Source organism: Ictalurus punctatus, chromosome 9 (genome assembly GCF_001660625.3).
Source record: "Ictalurus punctatus breed USDA103 chromosome 9, Coco_2.0, whole genome shotgun sequence".
Classification (NCBI taxonomy): Eukaryota; Metazoa; Chordata; class Actinopteri; order Siluriformes; family Ictaluridae; genus Ictalurus; species Ictalurus punctatus.
In genome coordinates this window covers 30,557,572-30,583,887 of record NC_030424.2, presented here as the reverse complement: position 1 = coordinate 30,583,887, position 26,316 = coordinate 30,557,572, and the positions used below count along the sequence as shown (strand labels likewise).

The 26,316-nt window shown below is 39.2% G+C and overlaps 2 protein-coding genes across 2 annotated transcripts in view; both read right to left on the bottom strand.

The window, feature by feature from the left end:
- Positions 1–26,316, bottom strand: part of LOC128633558 (CUB and zona pellucida-like domain-containing protein 1) — a 153,430-nt gene that overhangs the window by 110,098 nt on the left and 17,016 nt on the right. The gene's annotated exons all lie outside the window — the stretch shown is intronic.
- On the bottom strand, positions 14,601–24,650 carry LOC108261545 (CUB and zona pellucida-like domain-containing protein 1). Its single transcript, XM_053682536.1, has 18 exons — positions 24,551–24,650; positions 24,213–24,245; positions 23,023–23,121; positions 22,634–22,675; positions 22,421–22,453; positions 22,171–22,269; positions 22,003–22,026; positions 21,876–21,911; positions 21,417–21,567; positions 21,092–21,276; positions 20,742–20,840; positions 20,530–20,565; positions 19,979–20,117; positions 19,016–19,227; positions 17,246–17,421; positions 16,362–16,753; positions 14,947–15,191; positions 14,601–14,736 (listed from the first exon to the last, which is right to left on the bottom strand). The coding sequence occupies exons 1-18, from the start codon at positions 24,618–24,620 to the stop codon at positions 14,696–14,698; spliced, it is 2,112 nt and encodes a 703-aa protein (XP_053538511.1). The 5' UTR covers positions 24,621–24,650; the 3' UTR covers positions 14,601–14,695.

Genomic DNA, 26,316 nt, shown 5'->3' with positions numbered 1-26,316 from the left:
GCGCGCTTCCGGCCGGGAAAGGGAGGAGAATATCGTAGCGTCAAGACGGACTCCGAGGCACAAGCGCGGACGAGACCGCCGGATAGTGAGAGTCGCACACACGGAGGACGCCGGCCTGGGAAAACCCCCGCCCCGCCTCGGGAATCCCGCCTCCGCCACGAGTAGACTCCGCCGGCCGCCACGCCTCCACAAAACCCTGCGCTTATCCACTTATAACCCATTCACTTCACCCTAGCCACAATAAACCACCGCTTGCAACCATCCTTCTGTCTCCTGTGGGTCTGTACGCCGCCCTTCCCCGGGCTAATTCCTCACAATATATATATATATATATATATATATATATATATATATGTCATGCGATGCGCTTAATTGCCACGTCACCTGATCATGGCAGGCCTATAAGTAGAGGCTTGATTTTACACAAGCTTCAGATACCGGTCACGCGCACAAGGCGCTCCCATACTGTTATGCTAAATGCAACGTCAAAGTTCCCTTTGAAAGGGAACACAGTATCAGTGTTATAAACACAGTAAAAGTGTGAAAGTTTCATTTGGTTTGAGAAAATATCATAATGTATTTTAAAAATCAATACGTTACTAAAAAGTTACTCCTCCATCAGGGGAACAGTTCTGTTCATCATTTTACACACTTTCTTTTTCACTCTTCTGAACGAAATGACGGTCTCCTTCGCTGTGACCTGTTTTCTGTGATGGTTTTTGAAATGTATTCATCCTGAATCAGAACCCTAAGAAGAAAGTTCTCCTAATGCTACACTCTTCAACAGACCATTGAAGTGGCGTTGCTGTTACCACCCCGAAGTTAATTATTTCCTTTTAACAGCATGTTCGGTAGTGGTTTCTACCATGGCCATTGGTAAATGTATATTATTTATTTATTTATTGATTGATTGATTGATTTTTATCACATTTATTTTTATCACTTTTTCACTGAACTGTCCATAAACAAAATGAATGGAGTTGAAATGAGATTAAATAACACTTACCTATGAAAGCCCATTCTGCTCGAAAACCTTTTGGAGTCACGATGTAGTCACTGGAGAAAACGACGGTCATGTATCTGCTGCTGGAGTTGAAGGTAGCTCTCTGATTTCCACTCACATTACCCAAAAGTGAATGCTGAGCAGTCGGACCGTTGTACACGCGGATAAAGTCATAGCCTAACTCCACACTGAAGAAAGTGTAATGAAACTAGCCTTACAGACTAACCACAAACAAATATTCTTAAATTATAAAGATCTAAAAAAAAAAAAAAAAAAGTCAGGTATGATTTATCAGCAGTTGAGAAACAGGAAGGTGATTTCTTACTCGACGAACGTGAAGTTTAACGAAACCACTTGCAGTTCTCCGGCCAGCAGGTTCCATGTGCAGTGTGCATTATTGGGATAATTCTTGGGATAATTGGGGCTGAAAAATTCCCCTCGTGACTGAGTCAGATTTCCACCACATGGAGCTCCACCTGAAGCACACCACGGTTTTAAACACTATCACAAATATGAGTACCCCTATAAGATGGCCGTCGTCACGCTGCCTAAAATTAATCAACACCTTCTAACCAATCACAAATCCAGAAATAAACAGTGCTGTGGTATATTATGTACAGTATCTCACAAAAGTGAGTGCACCCCTCACATTTGTGTAAATATTTGATGATATCTTTTCATGTGACAACACTGAAGAAATGACACTGTGCTACAGTGTAAAGTAGCGAGTGTACAGCTTGTGTAACAGTGTAAATTTGCTGTCCCTTCAAAATAACTCACCACACAACCATTAATGTCTAAACCGCTGGCAACAAAAGTGAGTACACCCCTAAGTGAAAATGTCCACATTGGACCCAATTAGCCATTTTCCCTCCCCGGTGTCATGTGACTGGTTAGTGTTACAAGGTCTTAGGTGTGAATGGGGTGCAGGTGTGTTAAATTTGGTGTCAAAGCTCTCACACGCCCTCATACTGGTCACTGGAAGTTCAACATGGCAATTCATGGTAAAGAACTCTCTGAGGATTTGAAAAAAAGAATTGTTGCTCTACATAAAGATGGCCTAGGCTTTAAGAAGATTGCCAAGACCCTGACACTGAGCTGCAGCACGGTGGCCAAGACCATACAGCGGTTTAACAGGACAGGTTCCACTCAGAACAGGCCTCGCCATGGTCGACCAAAGAAGTTGAGTGCAAGTGCTCAGCGTCATATCCAGAGGTTGTGTTTGGGAAATAGACGTATGAGTGCTGCCAGCATTGCTGCAGAGGTTGAAGGGGTGGGGGGTCAGCCTGTCAGTGCTCATACGCCGCACACTGCATCAAATTGGTCTGCATGGCTGTCGTCCCAGAAGGAAGCCTCTTCTAAAGATGATGCACAAGAAAGCCCGCAGACAGTTTGCTGAAGACGAGCAGACTAAGGACATGGATTACTGGAACCATGTCCTGCGGTCTGATGAGACCAAGATAAACTTATTTGGTTCAGATGGTGTCAAGCGTGTGTGGCGGCAACCAGGTGAGGAGTACAAAGACAAGTGTGTCTTGCCTACAGTCATGCATGGTGGTGGGAGTGTCATGGTCTGGGGCTGCATGAGTGCTGCCGGCACTGGGGAGCTACAGTTCATTGAGGGAACCATGAATGCCAACATGTACTGTGACATACTGAAGCACAGCATGATCCCCTCCCTCCGGGGACTGTGCCGCAGGGCAGTAATCCAGCATGATAACGACCCCAAACACACCTCCAAGACGACCACTGCCTTGCTAAAGAAGGTCAGGGTGAAGGTGATGGACTAAACCCTATTGAGCATCTGTGGAGGATCCTCAAACGGAAGGTGGAGGAGCACACAGTCTCTAACATCCACCAGCTCCGTGATGTCATCATGGAGGAGTGGAAGAGGACTCCAGTGGCAATCTGTGAAGCTCTGGTGAACTTCATGCCCAAGAGGGTTAAGGCAGTGCTGGAAAATAATGGTGGCCACACACAATATTGACACTTCGGGACCAATTTGGACATTTTCACTTAGGGGTGTACTCACTTTTGTTGCCAGCGGTTTAGACATTAATGGCTGTGTGTTGTGTTATTTTGAGGGGACAGCACATTTACACTGTTACACAAGCTGTACACTCGCTACTTTACATTGTAGCAAAGTGTCATTTCTTCAGTGTTGCCACATGAAAAGATATCATCAAATATTTACACAAATGTGAGGGGAGAACATGCAAACTCCAAAGTCAAATCAAATGAAATAAATTAAACTAAACAAATCTGACATTTAATAATAGATCAACTCAAAATCAATTCATTCCTTTAATATTAATATGATTGCTGATTCAGTACGTCAGTATTCGGTACTGAAACATTACCTGTTGTCAGTGAGCTTTCTGTCGTCGTGGATTCTTAAACACAGTGAGAAAATATTCAGTTAGAGACGTTTAAGTAAATAGGAAACTAAAGAATGGAAGAAGGTCTAGAATGGAGAACCAAAAACGATTTCTAGATCCAAATAAAGAGAAATAATGTAGGAGACAGAGCAGTTTTACTGAGAATACACCGGTTAAAGACAATTACATTTTTACCTGGTGTTGTTGTTGGTGTTGTTGTGGGGGTGAAACAATAATCTAAATGAAAAATGGTAAAAAGTTCACGCTGTATGTATTAAACATCACGTCTGTGAGTCTGCATTTTTGCAAACACTACTACTGATTTCACACTGTCACTAGCTCTTTCCATCTGTTTATAACTCTGCATCCTATCAACAAGGGAAAGAACGAAAAGAAAAAAAAAATACAAAAGTAAAAGTAAAATCTTTTTTTTTTTTAATTTACCGATTGTTCCATTGCATAATAAATAGTAATGTTAATTTAGGACTAAAAAAATACATATATCTTACATTAACTAGATTTTTAAAAAATAGTTCTCACCGTAATAATCATTGCAGCAGTTTCCGTAGGACTGACAGGAGCTGGTGCAGGAACAGAGCGCACCATTATAACCACAATGACCCCTGCAGCTAATGAAATCTAAAAAAAAAAAAAAAAAAAAAGTCAAATCAAATGAAATAAATTAAACTAAACAAATCTGACATTTAATAATAGATCAAATCAAAATCAATTCATTCCTTTAATATGAATATGATTGCTGATTCAGTACGTCAGTATTCGGTACTGAAACATTACCTGTTGTCAGTGAGCTTTCGGTCGTCGTGGATTCTTAAACACAGTGAGAAAATATTCAGTTAGGGACGTTTAAGTAAATAGGAAACTAAAGAATGGAAGAAGGTCTAGAATGGAGAAACAGAAACGATTTCTAGATCCAAATGAAGAGAAATAATGGAGGAGACAGAGCAGTTTTACTGAGAATACACCGGTTAAAGACAATTACATTTTTACCTTGTGTTGTTGTGGTGGTGGTGTTGAAACAATAATCTAAATGAAAAATGGTAAAAAGTTCACACTGTATGTATTAAACATCACATGTCTGTGAGTCTGCATTTTTGCAAACACTACTACTGATTTCACACTGTCACTAGCTCTTTCCATCTGTTTATAACTCTGCATGCTATCAACAAGGGAAAGAACAAAAAGAAAAAAAAATGAATACAAAAGTAAAAGTAAAATCTTTTTTTTTTTAATTTACCGATTGAAACATTTCATAATAAATAGTAATGTTAATTTAGGTCTAAAAAATTACATATACAGTGAGGGGAAAAAAGTATTTGATCCCCTGCTGATTTTGTACATTTGCCCACTGACAAAGAAATGATCAGTCTATAATTTTAATGGTAGATTTATTTGAACAGTGAGAGACAGAATAACAACAACAAAAAAAATCCAGAAAAACGCAGATCAAAAATGTTATAAATTGATTTGCATTTTAATGAGGGAAATAAGTATTTGACCCCTCTGCAAAACATGACTTAGTACTTGGTTTAAAAACCCTTGTTGGCAATCACAGAGGTCAGACGTTTCTTGTAGTTGGCCACCAGGTTTGCACACATCTCAGGAGGGATTTTGTCCCACTCCTCTTTGCAGATCTTCTCCAAGTCATTAAAGTTTCGAGGTTGACGTTTGGCAACTCGAACCTTCAGCTCCCTCCACAGATTTTCTATGGGATTAAGGTCTGGAGACTGGCTAGGCCACTCCAGGACCTTAATGTGCTTCTTCTTGAGCCACTCCTTTGTTGCCTTGGCCATGTGTTTTGGGTCATTGTCATGCTGGAATATCCATCCACGACCCATTTTCAATGCCCTGGCTGAGGGAAGGAGGTTCTCACCCAAGATTTGACGGTACATGGCCCCGTCCATCGTCCCTTTGATGCGGTGAAGTTGTCCTGTCCCCTTAGCAGAAAAACACCCCCAAAGCATAATGTTTCCACCTCCATGTTTGACGATGGGGATGGTGTTCTTGGGGTCATAGGCAGCATTCCTCCTCCAAACACGGCGAGTTGAGTTGATGTCAAAGAGCTCCATTTTGGTCTCATCTGACCACAACACTTTCACCCAGTTGTCCTCTGAATCATTCAGATGTTCATTGGCAAACTTCAGACGGGCGTGTATATGTGCTTTCTTGAGCAGCGGGACCTTGCGGGCGCTGCAGGATTTCAGTCCTTCACGGCGTAGTGTGTTACCAATTGTTTTCTTGGTGACTATGGTCCCAGCTGCCTTGAGGTCATTGACAAGATCCTCCCGTGTAATTCTGGGCTGATTCATCACTGTTCTCATGATCAACTCCGTGTAGTTCTGGGCTGATTCCTCACTGTTCTCATGATCACTGCAGCTCCACGAGGTGAGATCTTGCATGGAGCCCCAGGCCGAGGGAGATCGACAGTTCTTTTGTGTTCCTTCCATTTTCGAATAATCGCACCAACTGTTGTCACCTTCTCACCAAGCTGCTTGGCAATGGTCTTGTAGCCCATTCCAGACTTGTGTAGGTCTACAATCTTGTCCCTGACATCCTTGGAGAGCTCTTTGGTCTTGGCCATGGTGGAGAGTTCGGAATCTGATTGATTGATTGCTTCTGTGGACAGGTGTCTTTTATACAGGTAACGAGCTGAGATTAGGAGCACACTCTTAAAGGGAGTGCTCCTAATCTCAGCTCGTTACCTCTATAAAAGACACCTGGGAGCCAGAAATCTTTCTGATTGAGAGGGGGTCAAAAATTCTTTCCCTCATTAAAATGCAAATCAATTTATAACATTTTTGACATGCGTTTTTCTGGATCTTCTTGTTGTTATTCTGTCTCTCACTGTTCAAATAAATCTACTATTAAAATTATACACTGATCATTTCTTTGTCAGTGGGCAAACGTACAAAATCAGCAGGTGATCAAATACTTTTTCCCCTCACTGTATCTTACGTTAAATAGATTTTTTTTTAAACTATTACATTAACTAGATTTTTAAAAAATAGTTCTCACCGTAATAATCATTGCAGCAGTTTCCATAGGACTGACAGGAGCTGGTGCAGGAACAGAGCGTACCGTTATAACCACAATGATCCCTGCAGCTAATGAAATCTAAAAAAAAAAAAAAGTCAAATCAAATGAAATAAATTAAACTAAACAAATCTGAAATTTAATAATCTATCAACTCAAAATGAATTCATTCCTTTAACATTAATATGATTGCTGATTCAGTACGTCATACAGACCATCATATACATTCACATAATCACAGTTGAAGCAACGGTCCAGACTACACACACACACACACACACACACACACACACACACACACACACACACACACACACACACACACAAGCTGTAGGAGTTAGTTTTTTGTTATTAAGTCATTTAAAAAATGTTAACTTTATGTGCTGTCATCTGTATTTAGATAGAACGCCTTACACAACATCATTTTGAAAAAATATATTTGTTTTCATAAAGTAGAGTCTGAAGTACAGTGGCTATTAAAAGTCTACACACCCCTGTTACAATGGCAGTTTTTTATGATGAAACCAGGATAAATCATGTTAGAACTTTTTCCACCCTCAATGTGAAATTATGATGTATAAAAACCTGAATGAAAAACAACCAGAAACATTTTAGGGATTTTCTTCACAACCCACTACTGAAGCCATGGTCCACAAAAAGCTTACAAGACACGCACAGTATCGATCAGGAGAGGGGTTATTAAAGAATTTCTAAAACATTGAATGTACCATGGAACACCGTAAAGGCCATCATCAGCATGTGGAGAAAATGGAACACTGCAGTGACATCACCCCATCACGTCCCTCAAACATTTATAAAAGGACAAGACAAAAGTTTACCAGGGAGGCTGCCAAAACACCAACAACAACATTAAAGGAGCTGCAGGAATATCTGACAAGTACTGATTACACTCTGCACATGACAACAATCTCTCATTCTTCACATGTCTGGGCTGTGGGGTATGGCGCCTAGACGGAAGCGCTTTCTCACAAAAAAACATCCAAGCTCAAGTAAATCCCCCAAACCATGTGGCAAAAATGTATGTATGGCCTGATGAGACCAATTCCAAAAGGTATATTTGGTGCAAACAAAAGGCACATCACCAAAAGAGCACCGAAGCTACGGTGAAGCACGGTGGTGGCAGCATCATGCATTACGGCTGATTTTCTTCAGCCAGAAGCAGGGCATTTATCAAGGTGGAGGGAATCATGAATAGCTACAAATACCGGCCGATTTTAGATAGATGCAAAACCTTCAGGTGTCTGCTAGTAAGCTGAAGATGAAAAGAAATTTCACCTTTCAGCAGGACAATGACCCAAAGTATACATCCAAATCAAAAATTTTGTTGCTTTGTGTTGACTCGCCGTGTTAGCCGTTATTTTTGCGCTGTTCACAATAAAATTCTGCACCTGCATCCGTCTTGGCCTCTGTAACTTGACAATGGGAGAGCTCTATTTTTCGTTTTTGGCTGTTTTGCTGAATTCGGCCCTGTTATTTAAAAGGTATGTCTTTGAATTTAGATGTGTACATGCCACGGACAGTCCTTAAAGCGTGTAGCAAAGATTTAGCAGGTTAGCAGGTGGAGAGGATGGCCCGACATGGACGGCCTAAAGATCAATGAGATTACTGAGGATGGTGTCACTTAAAAACCATAAGGAAGGCTTTGGACTACTATTGATATGACCAGGTCATATATGACCTGTGACAGCTCTCTGACCAGAGAAGGCTGAAAACGTGGGATGGCCTTGGCCAGGGCAGGCCCTACAGTAGCACTGGGGGCTAACTGCCCTAACAACCTCATGTCCCCTGATACGTCCCTCCACGGCCCCTCAGGACCGTTCCTTCCTTGCCTGCTTTGCTTTTATGATCATTCTTAGATCAGGCCTCTTAGCAGGCTGTGGCCGCCCGGTCCCCCTGGCTCTCTGCGGAGGGGAGGCAGCCCGCCACACTCGCCTTCTGTGCCTCCCTCGCACAAACAACAGACATGCAGTCCCGCTGAAGATAATAAGGCTGGTGGCGTGGTTCAGAGGTGCCATATATATATATATATGTCATGCGATGCGCAGGTGCCACGTCACCTGATCATGGCAGGCCTATAAGTAGAGGCATGATTTTACACAAGCTTCAGATACCGGTCACGCGCACAAGGCGCTCCCATACTGTTATGCTAAATGCAACGTCAAAGTTCCCTTTGAAAGGGAACACAGTATCAGTGTTATAAACACAGTAAAAGTGTGAAAGTTTCATTTGGTTTGAGAAAATATCATAATGTATTTTAAAAATCAATACGTTACCAAAAAGTTACTCCTCAGTCGTGGGAACAGTTCTGTTCATCATTTTACACACTTTCTTTTTCCCTCTTCTGAACGAAATGACGGTCTCCTTCGCTGTGACCTGTTTTCTGTGATGATTTTTGAAATGTTTTCATCCTGAATCAGAACCCTGAGAAGAAAGTTCTCCTAATGCTACACTCTTCAACAGACCATTGAAGTGGCGTTGCTGTTACCACCCCGAAGTTGATTATTTTCCTTTTAACAGCATGTTCGGTAGTGGTTTCTACCACGGCCATTGGTAAATGCATATTATTTATTTATTTATTTATTTATTTATTGATTGATTGATTTTTATCACATTTATTTTCATCACTTTTTCACTGAACTGTCCATAAACAAAATGAATGGAGTTGAAATGAGATTAAATAACACTTACCTATGAAAGCCCATTCTGCTCGAAAACCTTGTGAAGTCACGCTGACATCACTGGAGAAAACGACGGTCATGTATCTGCTGCTGGAGTTGAAGGTAGCACTCTGATTTCCACTCACAGAACCCAAACGTGAATGCTGAGCAGTCGGACCGTTGTACACGCGGATTAAGTCCCAGCCTGACTCCAAACTGAAGAAAGTGTAACGAAACTAGCCTTAAAGACTAACCACAAACAAATATTCTTAAATAATAAAGATATAAAAATAAATAAATAAATAAATAAAAGTCAGGTATGATTTATCAGTAGGTGAGAAACAGGAAGGTGATTTCTTACGCAACGAACGTGAAGTTTAACGAAACCACCTGCAGTTCTCCAGCCAGCAGGCTCCATGTGCAGCGTGCATTATTGGGATAATTATTGGGATAATTGGGGCTGAAAAATTCCCCACGTGACTGAGTCAGATTTCCACCACATGGAGCTCCACCTGAAACACACCACGGTTTTAAACACTATCACAAATATGCGTACCCCTATACGATGGCTAATGTAATCTAAAAAAAAAAAAAAAAAGTCAAATCAAATGAAATAAATTAAACTAAACAAATCTGACATTTAATAATAGATCAACTCAAAATCAATTCATTCCTTTAATATTCATATGATTGCTGATTCAGTACATCAGTATTCAGTACTGAAACATTTCCTGCTGTCAGTGAGCTTTCTGTCGTCGTGGATTCTTAAACACAGTGAGAAAATATTCAGTTAGAGACGTTTAAGTAAATAGGAAACTAAAGAATGGAAGAATGTCTAGAATGGAGAAACCCGCTATCTTTGGGATGGGAAGGTTTTTTTGTGTGCTGTGCCATATTTTGTGCGCAGGTCTGAACTCCCTTTCAGAGTTCCAGCCTGCCCTAGCCTGCCTTGCTCCCGCCTCCCAGGATGACATCACTAATTGACGATCATATTTAAAGAGGAAGACGAGTGAGAATGGTGTGGGATGTTGGAGGTGGTTACGTGTGAGTTGTTGTTGTTGTTGTTGTTGTTGTTGTTGTTGTTGTTGTTGTTGTTGTTGTTGTTGTTGTTGTTGTTGTTGTTGTTGTTGTTGTTGTTAGGAGATTGTTTGGTTCGTGTTGCTCGCCCTTGTGACTATCGAATTCTGTATTCTGACTGCTCTTCTGGTTTTGACTCTTGCCTGATTTTTGACATTGAGTTTGGTTGTCCCTGCTTCTGTTTAAGTGTATACTCTTCACGACTGTATATATTTTGCACTTGGCACTTGGCAGTAGGGGTGTGGCTGACATTTCTTTTGGGAGAGGATCCTTTTGTCTCTGTTTTTGGCTTAGGTAGTTGGGAAGTATTTGTATTTTCTTTGTTATTTTCCTTTTAGGTAAGCTAGCTACCTAACAGTAGAATTCTTTTGTTTATTATTTTGGCCTTGGCCCACCCTGAAGTTATGCCTGGTTTGGTTCATTTGTACAGTTATATGTATATAATTGTGTGTTACAATGTACCACAACTTTTGAACAATTATTACTGTAACAGCATGACATGGAGTGTTTTATTGCATAATATGTATAACATCAGAGTTACTTTTAAAGTGGTGAACAAAAGGATGATGAACAGATTCTCATCAATTAAAATGCACAATGCTTTTATTTTTGCTACTCTAAATAAAGCATAAAGCAAGTAATTATTCAAAAGATTAATTGCAGACTTACCTGTTGTGAATCCAGAGCTGTGCCCGAAAAGAGCAGAGCTGAGCAAAAATATCACGAATCCAAACTCCATCTTGTCTCACCTGCAGAATTTCTGTCATCACAGAGGTTTATATAGACAACAAGAGGAGAAATAAACCACTTCCTTATGACGCTCATGTCCTGGAATATGCTGTAATAGAGAGATACATGTGGGAATGCAGGAATGGGGTTTAATATTATTTGTTGATCTCACCTGTCTGCATTCCAGACATTTGTGTTAAGCAGGGTTATACAATAGACAATGGCCTTTATAACCCGTTTAACTGTGGTCTGTAGTACATGTAGTACAAAACACACACACACACACCCACACACATACTCGCAAGCACATACACACACACACCCACACACCCACACACACACACACATACACACACACACACACACACACACACACACACACTTACTGTTCCACCATCAGAATTAAAACTTCAAACTGAACTCAAAGGTGTTAATACAAAACCAAAATACTGGGTTAAACAAAACAAATTAATTTACAATTAATGAAATTAAGGAACAACTTCTGACCAGAATCCAGACTTCAACAGACAATGGAATAATAATTACTATTGTTTCCCTTCAATAAAATGCTATTCAAAACTACTTTCTGCACATTGCTGCTATTTCCTTAGGCTATACCAGCATTAACTCTTGCTAAAAAGATATGTATACATCTATGCAGTAGCTTTAGCAAATAAATAAATAAATAAATTAATTAATTAATAATAATAATAATAATAATAATAATAATAATAATAATATGTTGCAACCACCATTTTCGGGGGCCATGAACCCAGACTCGGTGACCCGCACATTCATCAACACATCAACATTCATCAATTTCACAACTTTTTACAAGATGGTTCTTTGGGCTGTCGTATACACCCTAGCCAGAAGCAGAAGATGAAGAAAAGGTACAATAACAATAGGGTGCCTACACACATTCAGTGCTTCATCTACTTTCGTTGTCTTCTGTGGTCTTCCAGGCCTTTTGGTGTTGCTGATATCACCAGTGCATTCCTTTAAAAATGTGCCAAATTGTTGCTTTGGCCACTCATACTGTTTCTGTACCTGTGTTTGTTTTTTCAGCCTAATGATGACCTCATTCACTTGCACTGGCACCTCTTTGTCCGATTACTTTTGAGCCTTTTTAAAATGGCGGGACTCTGTTTGAATGGCTGTAATTTCTAAACTTTTGATGCAATATTTTTGTTAAACCCTTTGAATTAAAGCTGAAGTTCTACACTTCGATCACATCTTGATTGCTTCGTTTCAGATCCACTGTGGTGGTGTACAGAGGAAAAATGATGAAAATTGTGCCACTATCCAAATACTTATGGACCTGACTGTAAATCATAGTCAAGAAACAATGCTCCAAACTCCAAGGGTGGATTTATATTTAAGTAAATGTATAGATAATGTGTCAAAATATTATTCACTTCAAAATGCCTTTATCTAGACGAAAGTCTTCAACTGGAACCTCAAAAAGTTTCTATTTTTTAATATTATGTAATTTAATGAATGGGATGTTATATTATGAAAACTACCTTATATCACTGATCTAAAACTTTTTGAAATGAGCAAATATGGCGTTTTTCTCTAAAATAAAACATTCCTCTCAGATGTGGTGCAATGAACATGAACACTGTGGATTATTTACTCTCTCATTCTTTTTTTTTTCACCGTAAGACCTTGTGATATAAAGCATTGCTCAACCATAACTTTTGCTGACCTATTGACAGATATTAGATTTTAGCCCTTCAGATAAAATCACCATCAGCCGTCACTGCTCTGAATTATAACCCCTTCCTTTGTGCATGCATGGAGTGTGTTAAATAATAATCTTTCTGACGCACGCCCTTTTATAATCTGCCACCAATAAAACCCTTGTGTGAATGCTGAGCTCGTTCCCATGAACAGCACTAACTACATATTTCAATAAGGGCACCCCTCTTCAAAAATAAGACCTTTCAGAAAATAATCGAAAAATTGTTCAGCGTAGGACAAGGACATTTTCTCCCCCTTGTATATTCAATTAATAAAATGCAATGAAAACAAAAATCATTTCTAATAACTAACTGGAAACACCTTCATTGATTATTAAAGCTAAAACAAATATAGCTCTCTTCAAAACATGTTAAAGCTTATTAGCCAATGAAGACACTATACTGTATCTCTCCCAGTCAAGAAATGGAGAAAGTTGTCTTCACTATGAAGAGAGACAGTAATTTTTGAACTCAGATATGTACTTCTATGTTTAATTTTCAATTTAACATACAACTTTGTTAATAAAAGGTTATCGATAGAACACACATCACACAAACACAAGGTCCTGGTCTTTTTAGAACTTAGAGAAGGACAGTCTGGATCTGAACCAGGGTGAATTATGTGGTGCAGCCTGTTGAGGTCTGGAATGCAAAGACAGCTGACGTAGGGGAGGTGCATGAGAGAACCTCAGGACATGAATACAGCATACAAACAGAGACCAGTGAGAAGAGAGTTGCAGAAGTTTGCAGGATCAGGTGACTGATGTGATCATCTATAATCACACAACAGTTTTTAGGGTAAGGGCGTAATATGATATGACTGAAAGGCCATCAAGTGGTACTACATACTCAGAAAGATTACTTCTATCTGTCTCTGGCTCGAGTAGAAGTACTTCTGTCTTGTCAGCGTTACTGAGAAGAAGTTCCAGCATCCAGTATCTAATGTCATTTACACATTCCGCAACTTTATTAAGCTGATGTCTGTCATCTAAGTCAACAAAGGAATGGCTTCAGAAGAAGAAGATCATCGGTTTGGAATGGCCCAGGCCAAGCCCAGATGTAAATCCTTTTGAAACCCTGTGGAACGACTTTAAAGAGTTCTGTGCACAGGAGATCAAATTGCAGTTTGATAGATCTAGATCAGGCGTGTCCGATCTTATCTGGAAAGGGCCGGTGTGGGTGCAGGTTTTCATTCCAACCAAGCAGGAGCCACACCCGATTCCACCTGTTTAATCAGGTGATCTTGTCTTGGAACATTTTTGCAATGAAGCGTGTATTAAAATTGCCAAATGACGATGTGCTACCTTGGTAGACTCAACTTTAGACTCAAAATCACTGAGTGCTGTATTACAAGAATATGTGCTTTAATTAAGTATTAGTTAAGAGGTGTGCATACTTATGCAACCAGGTTATTATAAGTTTTTTCTTTTCTTTAACTTTTTTTTGTCTTGTTTACCTCAAGAGAGAGATAAAGAGAGGTTGGTGAGGGAACAACTTTTTATAGCTGCTATAACATAATTGAGAACATCAACTAACTTGATTTGTGGCCATTCAACAACATTAAACCTAACAATAAATAGATAAAAAGTAGGACATTCTTTAATAAATGAGGTGGTAACATCACACCATTCTGTTGTTGTTGTTGTTGTTGTTGTTGTTGATTTCCCTATGACATAGAGTGTTTTCTTTGTTAAATTTGATCATCGTTCTGTGTGAACAAAGAACCTTGTGTTTGTCATTTCAGCTAGTGTTGCTATAAGATTTTCATTGCTAGAACTGTCTTCCCATAACCAGTGGTATCTGGTGGTGTAGCACAACACGTTTAATCTACTGCTCTACAGTCACTTTCTTTTAGGTACTGTGTATATATAAGTTCTTCAGATTTTAACAGATAAATATAATAATTTTCTGATCATAACACCAATGACACCACACCAGCTTGCCTTTAGATAATGCTTTAATAGAGGAAGCTTATTCAGATTATTATTCAGTGTTAACTATATTTAAGTGATTAATTAATCAGTCAGTGTGAGTTCACTCCTTGTCCTCCGTCTTGGCCTCAGCCTCCTCTGGACCTGTAAATAAATAAATAAATAAATAAATACTATTCTGAATACACAATAAGCCTGCTTTTCTGTTTATCGCAGTTTATGATACATCGCCTCCTTAAAATGTCTGTCCACCATATTGTGTAGTAAACAGAATTATGGGATTGTCCTCTACACTTTTTGCATAATAAGAGTCTTTCAAAGTCCCTACTCAAAATTCACAAGTTGTCCTCTGACCTTTGAGTGTGATTGGCCCAAGGATGAGGACCTCAGTGTGGTGATCAGAGCTAGTGCTTCGTTTCCTGCGATAACGGCATCCTTGGCGACATCGTGAGTTGTAGTCGTTGTCAGGGCAGATAATGACATCACACTTGAGGAACACCTGGTTGTGTGTGCGCAGGAACTTGAATGCGCTGAAGCTGAACTGAGCGAAGTAACGATTTCCATTTCTGTATATGTTTACCGTGTTGTCTCTCTGACAGCTGAAATGATAAAGACAAAAATAAATACATCATTGTTACATGAACTGTCTAAATAGAGACAGCACATAGCAAGCACTGGTCTTAAAGAGTTCATGGATATTATGACACCTTATACAACTTCATTTACATTCCTAGGCAGCTTTGTAGGTTACAGATGTCTACCAAAGAGAGAACAACTACCTGTACAACAAGGAATAGGATCTACTGTGGGCAACAAAAACACCTCTCAGAGAAGCTGAAGGGTAAACAGTTCCTGATTGAGGTTTACTCAGGTGAGGAAATCAGTGCTGGTGTAGGAAAACCTGCTGGAGGGGTAAAAGTCTTTGATGGTATTTGAACCATTTCATTGATGTTTACAGTTGCGATCTGCTATTGTGAGTGCCCCGACCATAGACACACAATCTAGGGGTATTTGAGCAGTCAAAAGAAACTTCTCTGAAGAGCTGAAAGACTTAACGTGTAACCCAGTATCAGCATGGAAACCATCACTAATAACAAGAAATACTGACTATAATTTCAAGGCACCTGTGGAGCCTACACTTGAGGCCTATCGGTAGACTTCAGCTCAACCTTAACTACAATCATTACTGATCTCCTCCACTACATTTTCCCAACATACTATGCCTGCCTAGTTGGATCTAGGGATCACTAACTTCCTGACTCATAGGAGGTAGCAGGTGGGGCACTCATCTTACTGGAATAACTGCAGTTCACATATAGGACTAACAGGTCAGTTTATAATGCAGCTACATTACTTTATTACCTCAGTTACATTATAATGGGGTTACATAACCTCCTCCAACTCCTTAAACCTGAGGATCCTAGTGTTAGATGCTATTTGTTGACTTTATCTCAACCTTCAATGAAACCATTCCTGTATACAACTCACTATGCCTGACACAATGTTAGCTTATCACTAACATCCTGCTTGGTAGGGGGTAATAGTTGGGCCAAGTGTAACTCACATGTTGAACCCTGACAATCAGCTACACACGCTCACACTATTATTTGTGTTGCCTTTAAAAGGTGGGTCCACTGAGATATAGTTATTGGTTTAAGGGACAAGAACAATAGTGTAAGCATGTTTGTATACCTGTATTGTTTGTGTCAGTGTGCTTGTAATATTTTTTAATGAGTGTGTGTGTGTGTGTGTGTGTGTGTGTGTTGTACCCATTGCGTATAAGGTCATAGGTGCGGCTGCTGTAGTCATGGTTTGGCGAGGCCACACAGGATTCCATGAACAGGTGGAGGCTTGGTTCGGCTGGAGTTAGCTGCACCTGCACGTACAGTTGCTGATTGAGGTTCACTCGGTACGGGGAATCGGTGATGGGGTAGTAAAAGCTGCTGGATGGGTAAAAGGCCATGGTGGTGTTGAACCGACCCGTTCCACTGATAGTTGCATTTGTAATCTCTTTGGCCTCATAAAGAATCCCGACTGAAGAATCACGCGCCATCACACATTTCACAGCCAACGGGAACTCTGTATTATTTCGGGTGATCTCACCCGACGTTGGCTGAGCTGCTCGCACATTATTGGTGTAGATAATACGTCCATTCTCGGTCTGGGGGGGAAGTGCACATAAGTACGTGCATATAAGTGCATATAAAATTAAGCACCATTAGCTAAAGTTTGACCGATAACACATTTATCCTCCAGAGTTGCAATGTTATTTTTTTCTCATTTTCTCCTTAATTTGGTCTCCAATTCCCACCCACCATCCACTACTTTGTTATTTAAAAATAATAACAAAAAAAAAAACAACCAATCCTTGTCCTGTGTTTTTTTTTTGTTTGTTTGTTTTTTGTTTTTGTTTTTTTTTGTTCTTACTGTATTAACCTCTCCAACAGGGTTTTTTGACTGATGGTACACAATTTGGCCAAACGTTTCTGGACACCTGACCATCCACAAACTTTTGGCCAGATATTGCATTGTGGGTGATTCAGTACCTGAGAGTGTACTTTGTGCGGTTCATGACATTACCGTACTCCAGTGCATTGTGGGATTTCACTGGATCACTGGATGTTATGTAATATTGTATAAAGTGTAGTGTTACCGTTCTCCTGGTGCTGCAGCTATGGAGACGGAAGTTGAAGGTGACATAGTAGTTGTCAGTTGAAGCTCTGCAGCGATGGTCATCCAGATAAAGGTCGTACCAGCTGAATCCCAGTGAGTCCAGGTAGGATTTACGGATGGCAATGTTCATCGAGTCAGAGGAGCAATCCACACGGGCTGCAGGACATTCAACGTTTGACATAAAACTCTAACCATGCATCTAGTTATTGTGTTCTTTGTATTTCATTACCAACCTCTATAGTGTTCACTACATAGCAATGTAGTTCTTGACCACAAGTTGGCACAAACAAAAAACATCTTGGGTACATTGCTGGCATAGTACTGAAGATACTTATCAAGTTTCATGACACATTGATGCATTGTTGAGATACACCCTCACATCCTGTTTTTGGCATTTGCCAGTGCTTTACAGGAGGACTGTTATGAAAATCAAAATTCCTCTGATAACCTTTGATCAGACAGGTCACATGCTAATGTAAGCAAAATTTGGTGAAGATTGGACAAAATTTGGAGGTGGAGTAACAAAAATGCAGTTAGATGTAAACATTTTAAGCATGTTGTAACTTTTGTCCAGTAGGTGATGCTGTCACTAAATCTGTTGTATAGGCTCATGTCATGCTCCTGCAGTTGTCTACAACATTCTCTTTCAGTGGGCAAAGTCACTGAGATACTTCCTGTTCCTGTTTGGCAGCTTCGCTGTCAGATTCGTTGGCTCATTATAGGCAAAACATCTGGAGTATTTAAAATTCTGTTGATAAATTTTGTGATGCTTACTCTGAAGATGATGACTGCTAAATTTGTTGATGATTGGACAAAATTTGTAGGAATTGAACTAATCTCAACCCATGGAATCCAGGGATGCCTGGCTTTTAAATTTTGGACACGGTTCAAAAGTTATGACCATAAACATACTTCCAAATTGATCAAAATTTGACCCAATGATGGGGCGAGATTGTTGCCAGCACTTGGCCAGATTTGGTCAGAATGTTCCCTAGACCCTCCCCAATCACTGTACCAAATTTCGCAAATGTTTACCAGATGGTTCTATGGGCTGCCATAGACACCCAACCCAGAAGAAGAAGAAGAAGAAGAAGAAGAAGAAGAAGAGGAAAGACACAAAATAAGAATAAGTTGCTTGGCCTCCTAGTAATATATGATGCATATCCAACTACTGCTGGTGCATTAAGACGTTTTTAGGTGAAATTTTTCTGGCAGATGGTCTTTCTTGGTTGGAAGGATTTGGGCACATCACCTGAATTTTGGACACATAAAGAATTGTCTGTATGGCTCTACTTTAGACTGACCTTGCCAACTCCAAAACAAGTTTAAGACCAGGACCAGCCAAGACCAAGTCAAAACTGAGTCTTAAGGGAGTCAAGGCGAAGGCAAGGTCAAGTCTAAATGAAAGTAAGTCAAGAACGAGACAAAAAAATCATCAAAGCCTTTTGTAGGCTTTGGCTTCAACTAGCTGGTTTTATTTGTGTACTGTGCTGTTTTTTCTTTTTTTTTCTTTTTTTTTTTTTTGAGTTCCAACCATTTTCTCCTTAATTTGGTTTTGGTCCACCAGCTAGCTCTCTCTTATCATAAAACAGCTACCAACCAGGGAAGGTGAGGGCTAAGACATGCTACACCTGAAGGTTCACAAACCACTGCTCATGCAGAGACACAGAGCAGCGTAACACACTCAGAGGAAAGTGTTATCATCAAACTTTGTGTTTCATAGAACTCTGTTTTATAATGGACTGTGTACCTGTGTTTTGGGTGAGGGAGGAACTGAAGTAGGCTTTAAAGCCACGCCCAACCCCAGAGTAGTCACTCCTGAACATCACGGTCATGTAGGACGAGGACGACTGGAAGTCCAGGTGGCTTGTGCTATTCTGACAGAGCTTTCCTATCAAGCGGGACGCGGTGGATGGACCATCATACACACTCACATAATCACAGTAGCAGCAGTGTTCCAGACTACACACACACACACACACACACACACACACACACACACACACAAACACAGATATAGACAGACAGATAAATAAGTAGAGCACTCGATGGATTTACTAAAAATTAAAACAAATTATTCAATTCATATCTACAATTAACACAAATATTAAAAAGATGAAGTAAAACAAATCATATATTTAAAAAGTCATAGCAAGATGTGTTTTACTTCTGAAATACCCCGCTTTTAATTAAAGAAATATAATGTGAATATTGCAAAATATCCAACCAGAATTCTGCCAGAAGCTGGTTGATGGCTATCAAAAGCGTCTGCTCGAGGTGAAACTTGCTAAGGGACATTCAACTAAATATGAGGTGTGCTGTATGTATATTTTTGACCTGTGACCCTGTGTTGATTACAGAAAACCCCAAATAAATAAAAACTTGTGAACCAAGATGTATGTTGTACAATCATTCTGCCCCAGAAAAAGAAAAGTTCAAAGAAATGATTGAAAGCGCAATATTGCCATGACATTCAAGTCCATGATGAGTGTATGTAAACTTCCGACCGCAGCTGTACATTTATATTGAATATAAATAGATTAATTCACTCAGCAAAGGGAACCATCATAAAAATAGTGTTTTTATGAAAAAAGTATTTATGAATTTATTATAAATAAATAAATAAATAAGTGATTTATTGTGATAATTCAGATGTAATTTGAACAAGTAGCAGATGTATACAGTGAAAGTAAAATTTGGGAAATGGACTGACTCTAAGTCCTGGAACGAGAGGAAGACGGTCTGTCCTGCCGGAGCCGAGAGCTGCCACACACAATACGCGTTGTCATGGTAATAACTGGGGTAGTAAGGGCTGGAGATGGAGCCTGAGCCCTGAAGACTCCCCCCACAGGCTGTAGAGTGTAAACACACATACACGCACACACACACACACACACACACACACATCGCTCTGCTAATTTTTCCAAAGTATAATAGTAATAATAAAAATAAAAATAAAAACACCAACATGAAGTATATAATAAAGCATATTTTATGAAATATACACATACATATAATTAAATTTATCATTAAAATATTCAATAATTATGACAAATATAATCAATATTCTGGGATCAAATGATAAATATAAATAAAATATGTAATAAAAATGTCTGTAATGTAAATAAGAGTTTTACAAGTAAGGCAAGATGTTACTGTTAGTTAGTTAGTTAGTTAGTTAGTTAGTTAGTTAGTTAGTTAGTTAAATCAATTGGAATTGTAAAAGAGGCCACATGCTGACCCAAGCTAAGGTAAAGAGCTCACCTGGTACAGGAGTTGGCGTCACATAGTAACAATAATCTGAAAAATTAAATAAATACAATAAACACTAGAACTTTCATTTCATACTCCAAACTCCAACATGTCTACACAGACAGACAGACAGACAGACAGACAGCTCGAGAGACAAACAGGAAGACCAAGGGACAGGCAGACAGACAGACTATTTAAAAATAATAAATGGACATGTTCGTTACCATAATAATCGTGACAGCATCTTCCATATCGTTCACATGAACTCTCACAGGAGCATCTGCTGTTGCTGCTGCCACATCGGTCCTTACACATTGGAGCAGCTGTACACACACACACACACACACACACACACACACACACACACACACACACACACACACACACACAAACACACACATTTCAAAATTATCATTTCAAAGGTATGTCTTTGAATTTATATATCACAGACATTCTTTACAGCATGTAGCAATGACATTAGCAGGTTAATGTGTGCTGGACAGTTGGATAGATGAGTTCTGCTCACACAAACACAAACTGAAATTGAATTTAAATAAGTTGAACAAATACGTACATTTGAAAGCCCATTCAGCCCGAAAACCTTGTTGAGTCGCGCTGCTGTCAGTGGAGAAAACGACGGTCATGTATCTGCTGCTGGAGTTGAAGGTAGCTCTCTGATCTCCACTCACAGTACCCAAAAGTGAATGCTGAGCAGTCGGACCGTCGTACACCCGGATAAAGTCACAGCATGACTCCAAACTGAAGAAAGTGTAATGAAACTAGCCTTACAGACTAACCACAGACAAATATTCTTAAATGATAAATTTAAGATAAATTTGATCTAAACAAAGTCAGGTATGATTTATCAGTAGGTGAGAAACAGGAAGGTGATTTCTTACTCGACGAACGGGAAGTTTAACGAAACCACCTGCAGTTCTCCAGCCAGCAGGCTCCATGTGCAGTGTGCATTATTGGGATAATAATTGGGATAATTGGGGCTGAAAAATTCCCCTCGTGACTGAGTCAGAGTTCCACCACATGGAGCTCCACCTGAAACACACCACGGTTTTAAACACTATCACACATATAAGTACCCCTATAAGATGGCCATCGTCACACTGCCTAAAATTAATCAACACCTTCTGACCAATCACAAATCCAGAACTGAACAGTGCTGTGGTATATTATGTATGTAGACTGTGTTAAGTAAAGCAGTTATTAATGATGGAGTGCATTTAATGACGCCTTCTCACTGAACATGCATTCAAGACATTTTTACATCACCTCTGTATCAGTTAATCATGTTTCTCTGTCATAAATTATCACCAGTACAACGGTATTGAATAATAAACATGCACCTGTTTTCAGCATATCTTCTGTGGTCATGTCATAACCTATTTAAACAGAGTAAATATGAAATACAGCCTCATCTTAACGTCACTGTAGTGTAAACAGAGGACTGAAGGTTTTACAGAGGACCTGTACCTGTTGTTGTGGGAAAACAATAATCTATACGAGACACACAAAGAAAATCAAATACATTAGCACAGATAAAAACATGCCGTGTTTTAATATGTGTACAATATATATGTGAAATATGTGTTTTTATATATTTATGGGAATTAATAACTATGAATAAATATTTTTCCTCACCGTAATAATCATTGCAGCAGTTTCCATAGTAACGACAGGAGCTGGTGCAGGAACAGAGCGCACCATTAAAACCACAACGATCCCTGCAGCTAATATAATCTATAAATAAATAAAAAAGTCAAATCAAATGAAATAAATTAAACTAAACAAATCTGACATTTAATAGTAGATCAAATCAAAATCAATTCATTCATTTAACATTAACATGATTGCTGATTCAGTACATCAGTATTTGTTACTGAAACATTACCTTCTGTCAGAAAGCTTTCGGTCGTCGTGGGTTCTTAAACACAGTGAGAAAATATTCAGTTAGAGACGTTTAAGTAAATAGGAAACTAAAGAATGGAAGAAGGTCTAGAATGGAGAAACAGAAACGATTTCTAGATCCAAATAAAGAGAAATAATGGAGGAGACAGAGCAGTTTTACTGAGAATACACCGGTTAAAGACAATTACATTTTTACCTGGTGTTGTTGTTGGTGTTGTTGTGGGGGTGAAACAATAATCTATAGGAAAAATGGTAAAAAGTTCACACTGTATGTATTAAACATCACATTTCTGTGAGTCTGCATTTTTGTAAACACTACCACTGATTTCACACTGTCACTAGCGCTTTCCATCTGTTTATAACTCTGCATCCTATCAACAAGGGAAAGAACGAAAAGAAAAAAAAAAATACAAAAGTAAAAGTAAAATCTTTTTTTTTTTTAAATTTACCGATTGAAACATTTCATAATAAATAGTAATGTTAATTTAGGACTAAAAAAATACATATATCTTACGTTAACTAGATTTTTTAAACTTTATTACATTAACTAGATTTTTAAAAAAAATAATAATAAATAGTTCTCACTGTAATAATCGTGACAGCAGTTTCCGTAGTACTGACAGGAGCTGGAGCAGGAACACCAACCCAAATTGTAGCCGCAGTTATACCGGCAGGAATAATGACCTACAACAGACAATAATAATTATAACTCATACCATTATTACAATTAAATGACATTGAGGTGAAATGGCAATGGTAGTGCAGTGGTTAAGATGTTGGTTTGTAAATTGTTGGTTTGGAAGGTCATGAGTTTGAATCCCAGCAACGCTAGAGCACTATCTCACTGCAGTTCTTGCCTGGTGTGCCACTGAAGCTAAGCAGGGTTGAGCCTGGCTTGTACCTCGATGGGAGACCTCCTGGGGAAAGCTAAGTTTGCTGCTGGAAGTGGTATTAGTGTAATGGCTCAGTATACTGATGTGGACTCTAAACTGTTAAAACAGCGCCATCTTTTGTAGACGTTAAACCGAGGTCCTGACTCTCTGTGGTCATTACAAATCCCGCGACACTTATGGTAAAAGAGTAGGGGTATAACCCTGGTGTCCTGGTGAAATTCCCCCACTGGCCCTTCTCTATCACGGCCCCCTAATAATCCCCATCTCTGAATTGGCTACATCACGCTCTCCTCTCCACTAATAACTGGTGTGTGGTGGGAGATCTGGAGCACTATGGCTGCCGTCGCATCATCCAGTTGGACGCTACACACTAGTGGTGTTTGAGGAGATCCCTCCCCCCCACCATACTATGAAAAGCGCTTTGAATGCATAGAAAAGTGCTATGTAACTGTATCTGTAACTAACTGCCAAGCAATCACTGCTGGGCCCTTCAGCAAGGCCCTCAACTGCTCAGTTGTGCAAATGTAAGTTGCTCTTGATAAAGTTGGTCTGCCAAAGGCTGTAAATCTAATGTCACTACAATATATATAGTACTCTGAATTTCTGGCCCTTATAATGGAGTTATAAAGGGTTTCTTTAATTGTTAATTTTTTCTCAGAACTTTTTTTTTCCATTTTATAGACTTCATTACTCAGTTGTGAAATTCTGAGATTAGCACCAGTGTTTAATAATTTAATGGTTTAATAATTTAAATATTTAATAATGAAACCTCACCTGTTGTCTGGACAACGTACACACGTGCTGAGTCACTGGTGCTATAAGAGACATCCTAACACTCAGCTATTGTAGTGGATCGCTCATCTATATTTACCATCTACATACCTGCTGTTATGTCCCAGTACGGTGTGGCATCAGCTATTTAAAAAGACAAAATAAAAATGAAATATTAGGGAAAGAGGAATAAAACACTGCTTCATCACACCAACACATTGCTGATTATTTTCCTGTAACAGCATTACATGGAGTGTTTCATTCCATAATATGTATAATATCAGAGTTACTTTTAAAGTGGTGAACAAAAGTATGATGAACAGATTCTCATCAATTAAAATGCACAATGCTTTTTTTTTTTTTTTGCTACTCTAAATTATTAATTATTTTAATTATTCAAAAGACTAATGAGAATTAAATGTTCGGCGCTTTTCTGATTGTAGACTTACGTGTTGTGAATCCAGAGCTGTGCCCGAAAAGAGCAGAGCTAAGCAAAAATATCATGAATCCAAACTCCATCGTGTCTCACCTGCAGAATTTCTGTCCTCACAGATGTTTATATAGACACAAAAGGAGAAGTAAACCACTTCCTCATGACGCTCATGTCCTGGAATATGCTGTAAAAGAGATATACCTGTGGGAATGGAGCGGGGGGATTAATAGTACTTATTGATCTCACCTGTGCTTAGCAGGGTTATACAATACACAATGGCCTTTATATCCCATTTAACTGCAGTCTGTAGTACATGTAGTATAAAAGAGCAGCATGCATGTAAATGTAAAATAACTAAAGCAATAATAATAATTGTTTTAATATATTATTATTACTGCATAGGCTCCATATTTTATAGATGTGTACATTGTGTAGAACACAGAGGCATTATATAGAAATGTATTATCTAAAAATGTATGTATACATATATGCAGTAGCTTTAGCAATAATAATAATAATAATAATAATAATATGTTGCAAGCAGCATTTTCGGGGGCCAAATACCCAGACTTGGTGAGCCACACATTCATTGGCATGCTAAAATTGTTGCAGAAATTAGAGTAGTAGTTGGTACTGGCACAAAATTTGTTGCATAGCCTCAGGTCATGGTCCTGAAGGTGCCTACCAGGTTTTATGTCAGTGCACAAAGTCATTTGGTGGCTTCGCTGTCAGATTTGTTGGCCCGTTATAGATGTTGGCCCTTTACAGACATTACAACTGTTTGGATATTCAAAATTCTTTTGATAACTTTTGTGAGGCTTAATCTGAAGATGATGTGTTCCAAATTTGGTAATGATTAGACTCAATTTGCTGGAGGAGTAGTGAAAAGAACTAGTAGTTTTTAACCAAAAAAAAAAGTAGTTTTTGACCAAATCCAAGATGGTGGAATTTGGGTGCACTGAACTGGTCTCGAAACAGGGATCCAGGGATGCTTGGATTTTACATTTTGACACATGGTTCAAAAGTTATGATACAAACGTACAACCAAATTAGCCCCAAATTTGTCCCGAAGGTGGCACTTGGCCCAAATTTGGTGAGAACATTCCTTAGACCCTCTCCAGTCAATGTGAAAAATTTCACAACTTTTTACAAGATGGTTCTTTGGGCTGTCGTAGACACCCTAGCCAGAAGCAGAAGATGAAGAAAAGGTACAATAACAATAGGGTGCCTACACACATTCAGTGCTTCATCTACTTTAGTTGTCTTCTGTGGTCTTCCAGGCCTTTTGGTGTTGCTGATATCACCAGTGCATTCCTTTAAAAATGTGCCAAATTGTTGATTTGGCCACTCATACTGTTTCTGTACCTGTGTTTGTTTTTTCAGCCTAATGATGACCTCATTCACTTGCACTGGCACCTCTTTGGACTGCATATTGAGAGTTCCCATGAACAGCTACCAAATGCAAATTCGACACTTGGAATCAACTCCAGACCTTTAATCTCCTTAATTTGTCATGAAACAATGAGGACACAGGCCACACCTGGTCACAAAAATGCCTATAAGTCAATTGTCCGATTACTTTTGAGCCTTTTTAAAATGGCGGGACTCTGTTTGAATGGCTGTAATTTCAAAACATTTGATGCAATATTTTTGTTAAACCCTTTGAATTAATGCTGAAGTTCTACACTTCGATCACATCTTGATTGCTTCGTTTCAGATCCTCTGTGGTGGTGTACGGGGCAAAATGACGAAAATTGTGCCACTATCCAAATACTTATGGAC

Bases quoted from the DNA above. Each gene is read 5' to 3' on its own strand.
- LOC108261545 (XM_053682536.1), bottom strand. From the start codon at position 24,620: ATGGAGTTTGGATTCATGATATTTTTGCTTAGCTCTGCTCTTTTCGGG. The intron at 22,027-22,170 runs GTGAGGAAAAAT...TGTCTCGTATAG, and splicing joins CTGCTGCAATGATTATTACG to ATTATTGTTTTCCCACAACA. The intron at 21,277-21,416 runs GTAAGAAATCAC...CACTTTCTTCAG, and splicing joins TTAAACTTCCCGTTCGTCGA to TTTGGAGTCATGCTGTGACT.